The sequence below is a fragment of the Saccostrea cucullata genome, unplaced genomic scaffold, assembly GCF_032062105.1.
Source record: "Saccostrea cucullata isolate Sc308-1 unplaced genomic scaffold, CSIRO_AGI_Scuc_v1 ctg204, whole genome shotgun sequence".
Lineage (NCBI taxonomy): Eukaryota > Metazoa > Mollusca > Bivalvia > Ostreida > Ostreidae > Saccostrea > Saccostrea cuccullata.
Genome location: NW_026940736.1, coordinates 723,883 through 737,604, shown reverse-complemented (window position 1 = coordinate 737,604; position 13,722 = coordinate 723,883). Strand labels below are relative to the sequence as shown.

General features: G+C 33.2%; 1 protein-coding gene across 1 annotated transcript; it reads right to left on the bottom strand.

Annotated features, from left to right (window-relative positions):
• Nucleotides 1-556: 556 nt before the first annotated feature.
• LOC134256155 (E3 ubiquitin-protein ligase TRIM45-like) lies at nt 557-5,853 on the bottom strand. Its single transcript, XM_062738774.1, has 2 exons — nt 5,785-5,853; nt 557-2,593 (listed from the first exon to the last, which is right to left on the bottom strand). The coding sequence occupies exon 2, from the start codon at nt 2,578-2,580 to the stop codon at nt 874-876; it is 1,707 nt and encodes a 568-aa protein (XP_062594758.1). The 5' UTR covers nt 2,581-2,593; nt 5,785-5,853; the 3' UTR covers nt 557-873.
• Between the last annotated feature and the right edge of the window lie 7,869 nt (nt 5,854-13,722).

Below are 13,722 nucleotides of genomic sequence, written 5' to 3'. Positions count from 1 at the left end.
TGAACTCCTTACAGAGAAGTAACGAACACTCCTTCTCTACTGTGACTGTCTTTGTATACCCCGATCGTATCGTATTATCGTTTTAATCGATCGTATTGTGTATGCCACAATTTGTTTTAAGTACCTCTTTATTTTATTATTGCGTATTTTTATTTCATAATTTTTGTTAGATCAATTTCCAGTATTTAATTTTTTTCCCCATTTATTTGATTGTATGTTTTTCAACGTCCCTCTCGAGAATTTTTCACTCATACAGAGACGGCAGTATTTGCCGGAGAGCTGCAAATTTTGTCCTTTACTCGACACTTAGGACCTTTAAGCAGTAAACTTTTTTCGTCCCAACACATTTTGTGACAAGGAACCTCGGTATATACGATTTCACCTGAAGGACTGGTCTCCTCGCCCCACAGTGGGTTTCGAATACGCGACGTAAGGATTAGCTTCTTACTCCGCAAAAGCAGACGCTTTTTCCACTGCGCTAAGCAGGCGACTTTTTTTCTTCTATTTGAGCATATATTTTCTTTCTTTATTAAAAAAAATACAACAGGCAAATTGCTAGTGCACAAACTATATAAACCAAAGTAAAAGTATTTTTTCTCGATATCACAAGTCACGGGGTGTGGAGGAACCTTAAATTAAAGAGTTTTCAGAGTAATGCACAAAACTATGGTGATTTTTAAAAAATCATGAAAAATTCCTGGCAGTCCTCGTTTATGTAAGGAAAATAATCACAAACTAAAAGCAGAGCAAACACAGTTCTCCAAAACATCATAACTGGGATCAAGTGCTAAGCATATCATTTTTAATCTTAGAAAGTCCTACTCAGTATAATGGAATTTGATCTTTAATGGTTTTAAAAAATATAACGTCAAATTAAGTAAGCTTATCAAAACTGCATGTAGACTTTTGGAATTCTTGAAGATATCGAAATTTTCTTATTGTACCAGATTTCGAAAATCCCACCCAGACGTTGTGCATGTCATCAACATCTACAGCACTAAGAAAACCGTACATATTAGGTACTTCTATGTATTCGAGAAACACGCCATCTTCGTTGATAATATGGATCTTTTTATTATCACTGTCACAGATAAGAATATTCTTTAGAATATCCGTCACTACTCCCCAGGGATTTCCTATCGAGCTTTCTGGATTCCCTGTATAGGTGAATCTGTATCTTCCAGAACTGTCCATTACAACTACAACCTTTCTGTTTCCATTATTTGTCACTATTACATCGCCATTCCTGTTTTCTGTTATGAAGTGTGGATGTGGATATGGTCCGATTGTATGTTTATCAACTTGGACGTGTTGAAGAACTTTGCCATTTTCATTGAACCTCGTGACTCGAGCTGTTGTAGATTCTTTCCTCATTCCAACAAAGATATCGCCATTCAAACGACTTTTGTGGACACTACATAAATCCCAATCATTAACAGTAATGAGATCTCTTACTTTTCCCTCCCGGTCTGATAAGTGTATATTACGTTTATTCGGTGCAATATATAGAATTCCTTGTTCTGTGAATGTATGAATGCCGTCTCCATTAGAGGCAGGTTTGATCGTTTGTAATATTTTTCCTTGCAAGTCTGTCTGTTTTAGACATCCGGTCCCATCATTGACCCAGAAAGTATTTTCATCTTGGAAAACAATATGGCGTATGACATTAACACCGGACACACCAATATCACCAATTTCTTCAGAAGTTTTGGCTATTTCAAAACTGGGGAAAAAACTCGCTTCATGAACAAGGTGATGCAGATCTGATGTACACGGTAAAGGTATTTGTGACTCTTCAGCAATATCCCCAAACAATTTCTCTATCTGCTCCTTGGATACAGGACACGGCGTGAATGATGGAGGCGGAGTATAAAACATGTTACCAAGCGACTGTAAGGGGATTATTTGTAATTTTTCTTTGTGTTTAATGATAAACTCGGCCTTTTTATCTGTTCTCCTTAGATCTTCGAAGTCTTCGATGATGGAATTCAGACCGTTGGTGTATGTCTTCATCTCTTTTTCATGAGATTGCAATTCCTTCATAAGATTTTCTTCAAGTTTACTTACTTTTTCCGTTTTCTCTTTAAGTATGAAGTCCACTAGGTCTTTAATGGATTGAGCGGTAGTTAATAAATCTGATCGAATTTGTGAGAGTGTTTTCCTGCAGTTTTCAATTTCTTTGCTTATATTCTTTTGAACATCCTCACACTGTGGAATTATTTTTTCTTTCAAGTCTTGTATTTGTTTGTTAAACACTTCAAGCTTCTGATTGAAAATGTCTTCAATTTCCACAATGGCGTGACACGAATGGCTTTCTGTTATACATTTTATACATACGGGTAGTTCGCATTCTTTGCAGCAAGCGTTGTATATTTTGTCACTATGCGTGCTGCACCTTTCTTGTACTTTTTCTTCTCTTTCTCTATACAGAACGACCTCATGGTTTTCCGTTTTCTTCTTTCGCTGATGGGTCTCTTTGCAGGCCTGACACAAGTCAAACTGACAAGTGTTGCAGTAGTATTCAGCATTGCTATCGCATGTTGTACATTCCACGTAGTGCTGAGCAAACCCCGAAGCCATGTTTAAAAGTTTACTGAATAAAAGAATAAAATGTACATATGAATAAGTTTGTTAAAAAAAAAAATAGAAAAAAATTCAGAAAATCTTTTAGATCAATATTAGAACCCCAAACTAACTTAAAAGGTAAAGCTTATTACATTACATGAAAGGTTTGGGCACGAAAGTTAGAATATTGAAACTTTCGGAAGAATGTGGCAGAGTAAGTAATTCTAGTTAAAATGGACGAGGAATCATTTAATTTAATTTCTATGGAACGCCATCACTGCCTTATAGCATAAAACTATGCCCTCATTATGTCAATCTATCATTACGTGTTGTGAACATATCTTTACGTTTTGTCAACTTTTTATGGGTGATGTAAAAATATCTTTACATCATGTCAATGCTGCATTACATGAAGTAAACACTTTCTTCCATAATGTCATCACTTTATAACTTAAAGTCCGAAGTTCATTATGTGGAGTGAAAATATGTTTACATTGTGTAAAAACTTTATTATGTGAAATGAATATTTCTTTATATTATTTCATTTCTTTAATATGTGCGGTCAAAATTTCATTACGTAAAGTTAATTTCGTTTTACATGTGTTCTATGATAAAATTTATCATTATGTTAAGTCAAAGTCCATTCCCTTTTGTGAATGTATATTTCTGTTATTACAAATCATTATTACGTGATGTTAAAGTATCTTTATTTTACGCCGAGGTCATCAAAATGTGAGGTGAATACATCTTACCTTTATGCCAGTGCTATATTACGTGATTTAAAAAGTTTTATAACATAATGTGAACATACATTATGGAGACAGTCCCGGCGTTCCATATTATATCAAAACTTTATTACATTATGTCAACACTCCATTCCGTTATGTGGATATTTAATGAGAATATGTTAACTCTTTCTTATGTTATTTCAAATTATCTTTACATTGTGTTAACTCTTCAGCACGTTGATTACAAATGTTCAATACGTGCTGTAAAATACATTTACATTATGTCAAAGTTGATAACCGTGTTTTCACGACTGGGAAGGGGGGTCCTGATTAATTAGGACGAATTACAGACACATTATATGAGAGGGGGGGGGGTCTGGCTTCCTCTTTTTCCGAAATAACTTCATCATAGATAATGTTCATTGAAATTCCGCCCCACTTTTTGCTGAAGTATAAGGGCAATGTTGTATATTTGGAAAAAAAAATTAGGACTGATCGAAGTTGGATCCCCCCTTTCACCCGAAATAGGACTTTCGAGTTTGGACAATTTTTTTTTTTTTTTTTTTTTGTTTGTTTGTTTGTTTTTTTTTTTTTTTTTTTTTTTTTTTTTTTTGCCTTTTCTTGTACTCCATTTTTTTTTCTGGCTGACAAACCTCCCCCAACTTTCAAAAACGATGTAATGTCACTGAAATTAGTCATTTTTCAACCATTCCAGGACCAGAATTCTGTTACAAAAATCTACCAATCCTTCACTTAAATCAATTGACAATGCCTCAGTAAACATGGGCACATATCAGTGACGATCTTGGGTTCTTGAAAAGAGTAGCCTTAGGGGGACGGTATGGCGTCTAAGTTGGGGATCAGGGGGGTAAAAGCCTGAGATCTCTCGGGCTTTTCTTTTGTTGTTTTTTTTTAAGTTTTCAACTTATTTCAATTATACTTTATGTGAAACTAATGCAATGTCCTACAAAGTAAAATCAGCTGATTAATTTCATACCGGCAAAGTTTGGTCACTAAAGAGGGGAGGGCGGGATCCCCCTCTCCCAACCCACCCACCAGTGCACGTATGAAATACGATGTGTTTACACTTTTAAAAAGACTGATAAGAAGCTTATTAGGACAGTGTTTTGTCGTCAGATCAGAAGTTTCGGACTTTTCAAAACAATTCAAAATAAAAAGAAAAATATTGCTGCATGACACATATTGATATGTTAAAATAAAATTATTTGCAAGTTTAACATCTGTGCATGTAATATTGAAAACACAAAAGGAACTTTTAGGCATAACCTATACCTTATGTCACACAATAAAGGGTTGAAATACTATAAGATATAATGACAAGAGGGTAAGCATTTTAGACACAATGTAAAGATACAATGGCATAACATAATAATGATTTGTCAAAAAGTAAGGAAAAATTGACATCATGTAATAGATTCCCGTCGTCATGTAGCATATTGATGACACAGTGTAGTAAGGAATTGGCCACATGTGACAATGTTTTGACATCATGAAATGAAAATCTGACATCGTGTTATATCGACTTGATATTGAATTACTGTAAATTCACATCATGTAATGGACTACTTCGACCAAATAGTAGGGAGTGCACATAATGTAACAATGAGTTGAAATTATTTAAAACATCTTTACACCACGTAAAATTGTTTTGACTTAATGTCATAAAGAGCTGATATAATGCAATGATAGATTGGCGCAATGTAATTGAACTCAAGTGTGAGTTAATGCCATAAAGACTTGACAAAATGTTATAGAAAGTTGATATAACGCAATAGTAGTGTGTGTAAATGTAATAAAGAGTTGACATAATGTACTGGAAAGTTGACTCAATGCAATAGTACTGTAAGTAAATGTCACTTAAGTGTAGACATAATGTAATGGAAAGTTGACACAATGCAGTTGTAGTGTTCTGCTATAAGGCATTGACGGCGTTCCATAAATTTTGATTAACAATTAATTGTATAGTAAAAAATATATTATTATATTATATACACCTACATTTTGATTTAGTTCAAATTGGCTATGGTCTCCGATGAGATGATAAAGTAAAGTTGAATTTAATTAATTTTGTATTTTACTAGTTATTTTCCAACATTTCAAGAGTGTGTGTCTTTAATTAACACTAGTCTTTGCATTCTCTCAGAAATATGTTCATTCTAAGTTTTAACGAACCGACAGTTTTTTTTCTTTACTGTAGACATGCACGGGTAACTTTACTTATTCAATTGTATAAGAATTTAAACAACTTTATGCTAGTTTATTTTTTTAAATTATTTTTATAGCTATGAGTTGTAACATTATGGGCTAGGGTTTATTTGGGAATCGCTTTAAACTGAAAGTAGAATAAAAGGCTGTATGGCTAGTTCAAGTTTCAAGAATTAAATTACAGTTTATAAACAAATATCATTGATTGCATCTATATGTAGAAAAATTAAAAGATATTCAATTAAAAGATTAATATCTGCCTTACCTTTCACGCCCTAAAACATGGCTTCTTTAGACTGCGGTACAATAATCTATTGACCCACTTCACATTAACTTCCGGGTCATTTGTCTTTCGGGGAGCGGGAAAAAATTCGACATCAAATATATTTCAAATTGAAAAAATATGCATTGTATAAATCGAAGAAAGTGTTTTAAATGTATGTAACAAAAAAGGCAGTACTTAGATTGTTGAATATTTATTACGTCATTTTTCATAAGAATGTTTTTAAACTGTAGTTTGTCAAAAGTTACAAAATTAAATTTTTCCATTTGTATTTTAATTTTTTTTTTCATTCTATAATTTTCCATTTGCAAGGTAAAATGTTCCATTTGAATTGCATAATTTTCATTTGCATCCTATAGTTTTCCATTTACATTGTAAACTAATCCATTTGTATTGTATAATTTTCTTTGTATTCTGTAAATTTCTATTTGTATTGTAAAAAATATCCATTTGAATTGGATGATTTTTATTTGTATTCTATAATTATCTACATTGTGTTTTTGCAGTGTATAATTTTTATATGTTTTGTATAATTTATTTCGTATTCCCTTTATTTTTTATTTGTATTCTATTATTTTTCATTTGAATTGTATAACTTTCCATCCAAGCTATAAATTATCGAATACTAATAAAATATATCTGTGTAAAATTGAACTAAAATATAATCATATTTCTTGTATACGTTAAAAAACCATACATTTTTGAAATACTTTTGTAAAATCTTTCATTTCATGTTATATCTAAGACAAGAATCGTAAATTAATAGAGGATTTAGTAATCAAAGTCTTCTCATCAAATTATGAACCGTTCTCATTCAATCTTACCTAAAGTAAAAGAGATACATGTAAACATGCATATGAAAGTTACAGAATCATGTCATCCTGCATGGATTCTATACTATAATTTTAAATGTCTGGCCTTGGATTATTCTTCAGTTGATATGATATAAGAGAGTGATTAAAATATTTTTAAAAATGTCCATCTTATTAAATGTTGCCACAGGAAGATCTCCTTTTTTAAGACTCATGACAGTAACACTTATAAGAAACATGTAAGAACAAATGAAGATAACTAGTTCCTCATACATATATATGAATTGTCGAATTAACCTTTCTCTCTCTATATAACAGGTCTATAGACTACAATGGAATTTATGGAGATAATGAATAGAACTCAAAAGTTTGATAAACAATACAAAATAGGAGCAGAGTAAACACGGACCTCCGGGACATCAGAGGTGGGATCAGGTGCCATGCAGGAGTTAACACCCCCTGCCGACCGGTCACACCCGCCGTTTGCTACTTATACTGAACTGAATATAACCGAAAATTCATCGTCGATTCAGTGTGTAAATAATGGACTAAGAAGTTTTATGAAAGCATTTGATTAAATGATAGTTTGTAATTGCTGAGATCAAATAATATGCAAATATAAAACAGATCCGTAAGCCTCTCTGTTGTCAAAGAAATTAATGGAATCAACTTGATAAATTAAAGTTGACTTGTTAATCTCTAAAAACGTTATTTCAAATGTATTTATCCCTTTTTTATCTGAATAGTACCAATGAAACACAGTTGTCTAAATACATACATAATTACAATGTCTGAATTTTTTTTCATTTTGGAATTCTTGCTATTTTAAACAGTTCTCACAAGTCATTTTTGCTTCAAAGTTCTACAGGAACCTTGTTATTGCAAAAGTTAGTTCTCTTATTCCTTTTTTGCTTCAAAAGTCGTATATAATAATTGTAATATCAATAAACTAGTAGTTCTCTAAAACCCCTTTCCTTCAAAGGTGTCCACAGTTGTTTCTATAATTTACAATAGTCCATCAAAGCCTTTTTTACTTCAAAAGTTCTACAGGATCATTAGTATTTCAATAGCTCTCTAAGTCTTTATTGCTTCAAAAATTTTGTAGAATGTTGGTTGTTTCAATAATTCTCTAAACCCTTTTTGCTTCAAAAGTTCCCCAAAATGCTTGGTACGAAGTATCTCAATAGTTCTCTAAATTCCTTTTGCTTCAGAAGCTCTACTGAATCCTTATTATTCCAAAAGTTCTCCAAACCATCTTTGCTTTAAATGTTCTACAGTGGTTATTTCAATAGCCCTTTTAACCCATTTTTGATTCCCTGTAAAATTTTGTTATATCATTAATTTTCTAAATCTCAAAGGTTCTACAGTTGTTATTTCAATAGTCCTTCAAATCCCTTTTGTTTCAGTTCTACCGGATCCTTGTTATTTCAATATTTATCTAAATCTCTTCTTGCTTCAAAATTCTATAAATCCTTGATAATGCAATAGTTCTCTAAACCTATTTTTGCTTCAAAAGTTCCACAGAATCCTTGTTACATGTACGAGGGACGTTCAATAAATAATGTCACTAGCTCGATGACATACAACATAGCAGTCATATGACATAAAGCTTGACTTTCTCTCATTATTGAATCTTTAATGAATTTATAACAGTTTATGTGACCACTTTTCATCACATAGTTTTATCGTGAGAAGCTGGGAAACAAGGGCTATTCGAGCCACTGCATTATAAATGAATGGTAAAGAATCATTAAACTAGAATAAAAATAAAAGCTACATTAAAGCTGCTGTAAAACTTGTTCAAAATCGTAAAGAAATATTTACTGAAATATGTGACATTTACAGCAACCAATGTGTTTTATAGACAAATGAGCAGGTGGATATCAATGATAAAAAATTTTATAATGGGCATCAAAAATGGGTACCCTCCTTGCCAACAAAAATTATAACAACTTATGTACTGTTAACAAAATTTCAGCAAATAAGATTTGATGTTGTATGATTGACTTTAAGACACATAGCAAATTTGATAGACATCATATCGGGAGTAGTTTACACTGCTGTTAAGAAACGTTTGACAGTAATTAAGCTTGGTACTCTAAGGTCACCCTGTATTTTTAAAAAAATGAGTGAAAGCGACTGCATGTACAAAAGTCTTAACAATTATTTTAAAATATCAGTAATTGTAGTAATCCACGTTTGTTTTATATTCAAACAGATATTGGAACATGAATCTATTGCTTAAAACCATTAAAACAAAATTTAACATAAGATGTACTTGAAAAAAAACGTCGAAGATCTGTCAAGAGCAAAGGTATGCAAGAGCACAAAGACAGATTTATATGCAATTTTCTTAAATATAAGTGGTATTGTTGTTCAAATTAGTATTCGGGGAGACAGTTTAATATCTGGAGGTGTCTAGAAAGCAGTTTTTTGCAAAGAAATCGAAAGGTTTATCAGAGAAAGGACCCAGAATCAGGAATCCACTACATTGTATTTCTCCATGACAGCGTTCAAATCCGCATGCCCTAAAGAGTAAAGGGGTTTTCGTGATAAAAAGAAAGTTAATGTTTTTTCACATTAACAATATTTACCAGATCTTTGACCTTTTGACTTGTTTCTATTTCCACACTTGGAAAAAACACCTTTCAGAAGGAAAAAAAAAGTCCAGGAAATCATTGGATCTGCCATTTTCCAGTATACTAAGAGTCATACCCAAAAATGAGTTCTAAAAACAATCAGATATTGGATAAAAAATGTTACGGACATGTGTTTGAATTAAAAGAGATCAAAAGTAAATAATGAAGACTAAATCATTGAAAAGCGTCGTTTGCTTCTTTCTGAGCCCCAGTGACATTATTTATTGAACGCCCCTTGTATATCAATTAGCCTTTTATATCAATTGATTTTTCACTGTTATCAATGAATTTTTTAAAAAAAAAATTTCTCTGGAAGCCCAGTTATCCGAATCGTTGTAGAACTATTTTTTTCACAATAGTTCTCCAAAGCCATCTGATTGTTATGTGTGCATATATAGCAAAATGAAGGATATGGAAATAACGAACAGTATTCAATATCAAAGTCCATAAAACAATACAAAATAGTAGCAAAGCATAGTACATTCGAAACATCAGAGGTGGATCAGGTGCCATGGAGGAGTGAGCATCCCCTGCTGACCGGTCACACCCGCCGTATGCTTCTTGTCATGAACAGGTAATAACGGAAGAATCTGTTATCTGTCGACATTTCTCTATAAACATTTGATTACTAGGAGTTTTAATTAAATTCCATAAAGTTATCAAGTATTTTCTTTTCGCTGCAAATTAGTCTGAACGATGTGAAAATCACAATAGAAATGCTCAGCAAGTGCACTTTTGAATTAAAAAAATAATACGAAAATCGCAGAGGAAAGACAAGACATTTTATATCCATACTTAATTTATTTCGTGGTTCTTTTATTGTAAAATAATGATGCAATGATACTCAAACCAATTATGAAAATTTAATATAAACAAAAATTGTAAAACTAACAGTTTATTACACTACGAGGGCCGTTCAAAAATTACGCGGACTGTGCTATTATTCACTCTTACAGACGTCATAGAGTTATGAAATTTCACAGAAATATGTATCTCAAAGATTCCAATAAATGTTGGGCAAAATTTCTGTATTTTAAAAAAAATTCTACTAAAATTATCGTTATGTTGATGTAACCAAGCGGGGATGAAGAACGCAGGTTCAGTTTAATAAATTTATTAGGAATGAAAAAGCAATGGCAGATCTACAAATACAAAAACATATATACAATATCATAATACACATAGACACTGAGACAAAATACTCTTATTTCATATTCATTCAAAAATAAGAAAATTTAAGTTCATTAAGCCAAAAACGTCAATTTCATAGTTTAAAATACCTTTCTCTCAAAAATATGAAAAACACTTGAGCTTATAACTTGGACTTAATAAATAAAATACAAAAATTTAATAAACTAGGAAAATTACCTTTCAAGTGGTGACAATGGGCAGCTGGTAATAAGTAAGTTAAATTGCCCGCACTGACAGGGATGGGCCCATGCCTCAGTATATATAGCAGAAAAACCGGTTAAACAAGGGGGTACAAATTTACTGGCCAATGAGATTCTGTGAGTAGAATTCATGAATGGAGACTACTACCAAATATGGCATATAGTAAATTATGGCTCAGTAAGTTATTCAATAAAGATAAAAAATTTATTTTAAATAAATATGACTCCGCCACATACTCCCCAGCTTTAAATTTAGCGTCTCGATAAATGAAAAATATATATTCTATCAAAATACATTTTTCAATAATAGCCTCATACTCTCCAGAAAAATATACATATGAACATCAAAAGTAACAAAAAGTTTTTGCATAAGTAATAGCGTTATTTAGGAAACACATCTCGTCACATCACGGCGGTTTAAGGTTTTCTGGCTGCCATCGTCTGACATGACACTAACGACATTTCCTGAAATATTCACAACACGATACACAGTAGAGTCCCATGAATCTTGGATTTTGTTTCTGCCGCGGATTTGACGGTTTCGAACGTACACTTTGTCATCAGTATTCAATTCCGGGTCAAAGGCTTTTCTGTCGTTGGTCGACTTCCTGTTTTTGGCCATCAGAGACGTATGATCACTTGCTTTGTCGAACGCGTACTTTAGTCGGTCCTGGTGAGATTTGATCCATTCGTCAGTCGTCATTTGATCATCATCGTCACTGTCCAAAGCTCCAAGTAGAAAATCGATGGGTATCTTGGGATGACGTCCAAACATAAGATAAAATGGGCTGTATCGGGTTGTTGAATTCTGTGTTGCGTTGTAGGAAAATAGTAATTCGGGCAGATGTTTTGGCCAATGTCGCTTTCGGTCAGGTGTAAGATTCTTTAATAAGTTGTGTAGGGTTCTATTAAATCTTTCGCACTGGGCGTTTCCTTCTGGGTGGTAAGGTGTGGTTCGAGATCGTGTAATTCCATACATCCTACACAGTTGAGCAATGATATTTGCTTCAAAATTTCGGCCTTGATCCGAATGAATACGATCGGGAACACCATACTTGAAGAACCATTCGTTTAAAAGAACATTCGCAACTGTATCTGCCTTCTGGTCCTTTGTTGGAACAGCTTGCGTAAATTTTGTAAAGACATCAGTCATCACAAGAACGTTTTCTTTTCCATGCGCTGGTTCCAAAACAGTAAAATCGATTACTAGAATTTGCAGAGGTCTAGATGCGATGAGGTGGCTCATTGTAGTGCGTGTAGCTGGTTGAGGCATCTTGGAAATTACACAACGTTCACAGCGCTTACAATAATCCTTCACAGAATTTAATATTCCAGGCCAATAACATCTTAAACGAACAGCAGAAAATGTGCGCTCTATCCCTTGATGGCCCAAGTTGTCATGACAACTGAATAACACTTTTTCACGTAATGATCTTGGAAGAATAAGTTGTTTTAAATCCCCTAGTATCGGATCTGTTACCACTCTGTAAAGAATTCCTTTCACAATTACAATTTTATCCCACTGTCTTACTAATGTAATCACAGATCTTGGTAATTTTCTGATTTCTGTTTTTGTTGGTTTAGATCCTTTATTGAAAATCTTCAGAAATGTTGCCAAGTCTGAATCAGCTGACTGAAGAGACTGTATTTCATCTGGTTTAAGAGATGGAAAAGTGTTGTAAACTTCATTCACAATTACACTTGAAATACTTTGTTTCTGTAGATCCGAGGGTAGTTTCGTAGAATCTGAGACCTTCTCTAGTAGAATCTCTAAATCACTTTGCCGCGATGAATCATCAGGATCACTGATACGTGAAAGAGCATCTGCGTTTTCGTTATGGCGGCCTGGTCGGAATTTCACATCAAAGTTAAACATAGCCAATTTTGAAATCCAGCGTTGTTCAATTGCACTGAGTTTTGATGTGTTAAGATGACACAACGGGTTGTTATCAGTGAACACTGTGAATTTTGATCCCAATAAGTAATCTTTGAATTTTTCTGTTATTGCCCAGGTTAATGATAGTAATTCCAGTTTTCGAGAACTATAATTTTGCATGTTCCTTTCACTTGGTCTCAAGGATCTGCTAGCATAGGCGATGACATGTTGTTTTCCGTCTTTGATTTGCGATAGAATGGCTCCTAATCCTAACATACTAGCGTCTGTTTCAAGAATAAACGGCTTTTGGAAATCTGCATAAGCTAAGATAGGAGAACTCACAAGAAGCTTTTTCAATGTTGTAAACGCATCGTCACACTGAGAATTCCATTTCCAAACGGTTTCCTTGGATAAGGTGTAAACTGCTGGGACAACTTGTGTAATGGCGATGCTATATTACTAAATCCTTTCACAAAACGTCTATAGTACCCTGCTAATCCAAGAAACAAGGACCAACCTAGGGGGCGACTGAGGCGAAAAAGTCGCTTTTGAGCTCCAAACTTCGCCGTAATTTATCATGAAAGCGAAGTTTTAGTCGCCTTAACATTTGCAATTCCTTTATTGAAAATCATAAAAAATCTATTAAGAAACGTGGTAGAATCGTCAGTATTGTATAAATCTGGTTTTATTACTGATGAAATAAGCGAAACAGCAGGACACTTGCACCTGTTTCGCTACTAATGACCAAGTCATCGAATACTCTGTCGGAACTCCTCTAGATTTTACGCTTCCATGTATGTAAAAGTCCATTGTAGACAACAAGATGCAAAACAGCTGGACAGCTATCGATGTCATGCCAAAGATGTTGGAGATGATTTTAGATCTTTTTGAATTAATGCTGTGAATACAGACATATTTTTACTGTTATATTTTGGGGTTATTAACTAGGCCTATCTAAGAAATTACACGTCTAATACACACAGTCAAGTAGTCATGCAGGACTACATGTAGTAGTGCATGAAAACTTTTTAAGAAAAAGAATTGAAGATTGGAAATGAATTTTGAAGTGAAAATTAAAAAATATTACGACTATGCAAAGAGCCTGAAAATCTAAAATAACAAGAGAGAATTTTAAAGTTAATTGTGCATACTAATGTCTATGCAAGAAATGAAAAGAAAGATAAACAAGTTTATCAAAAAGA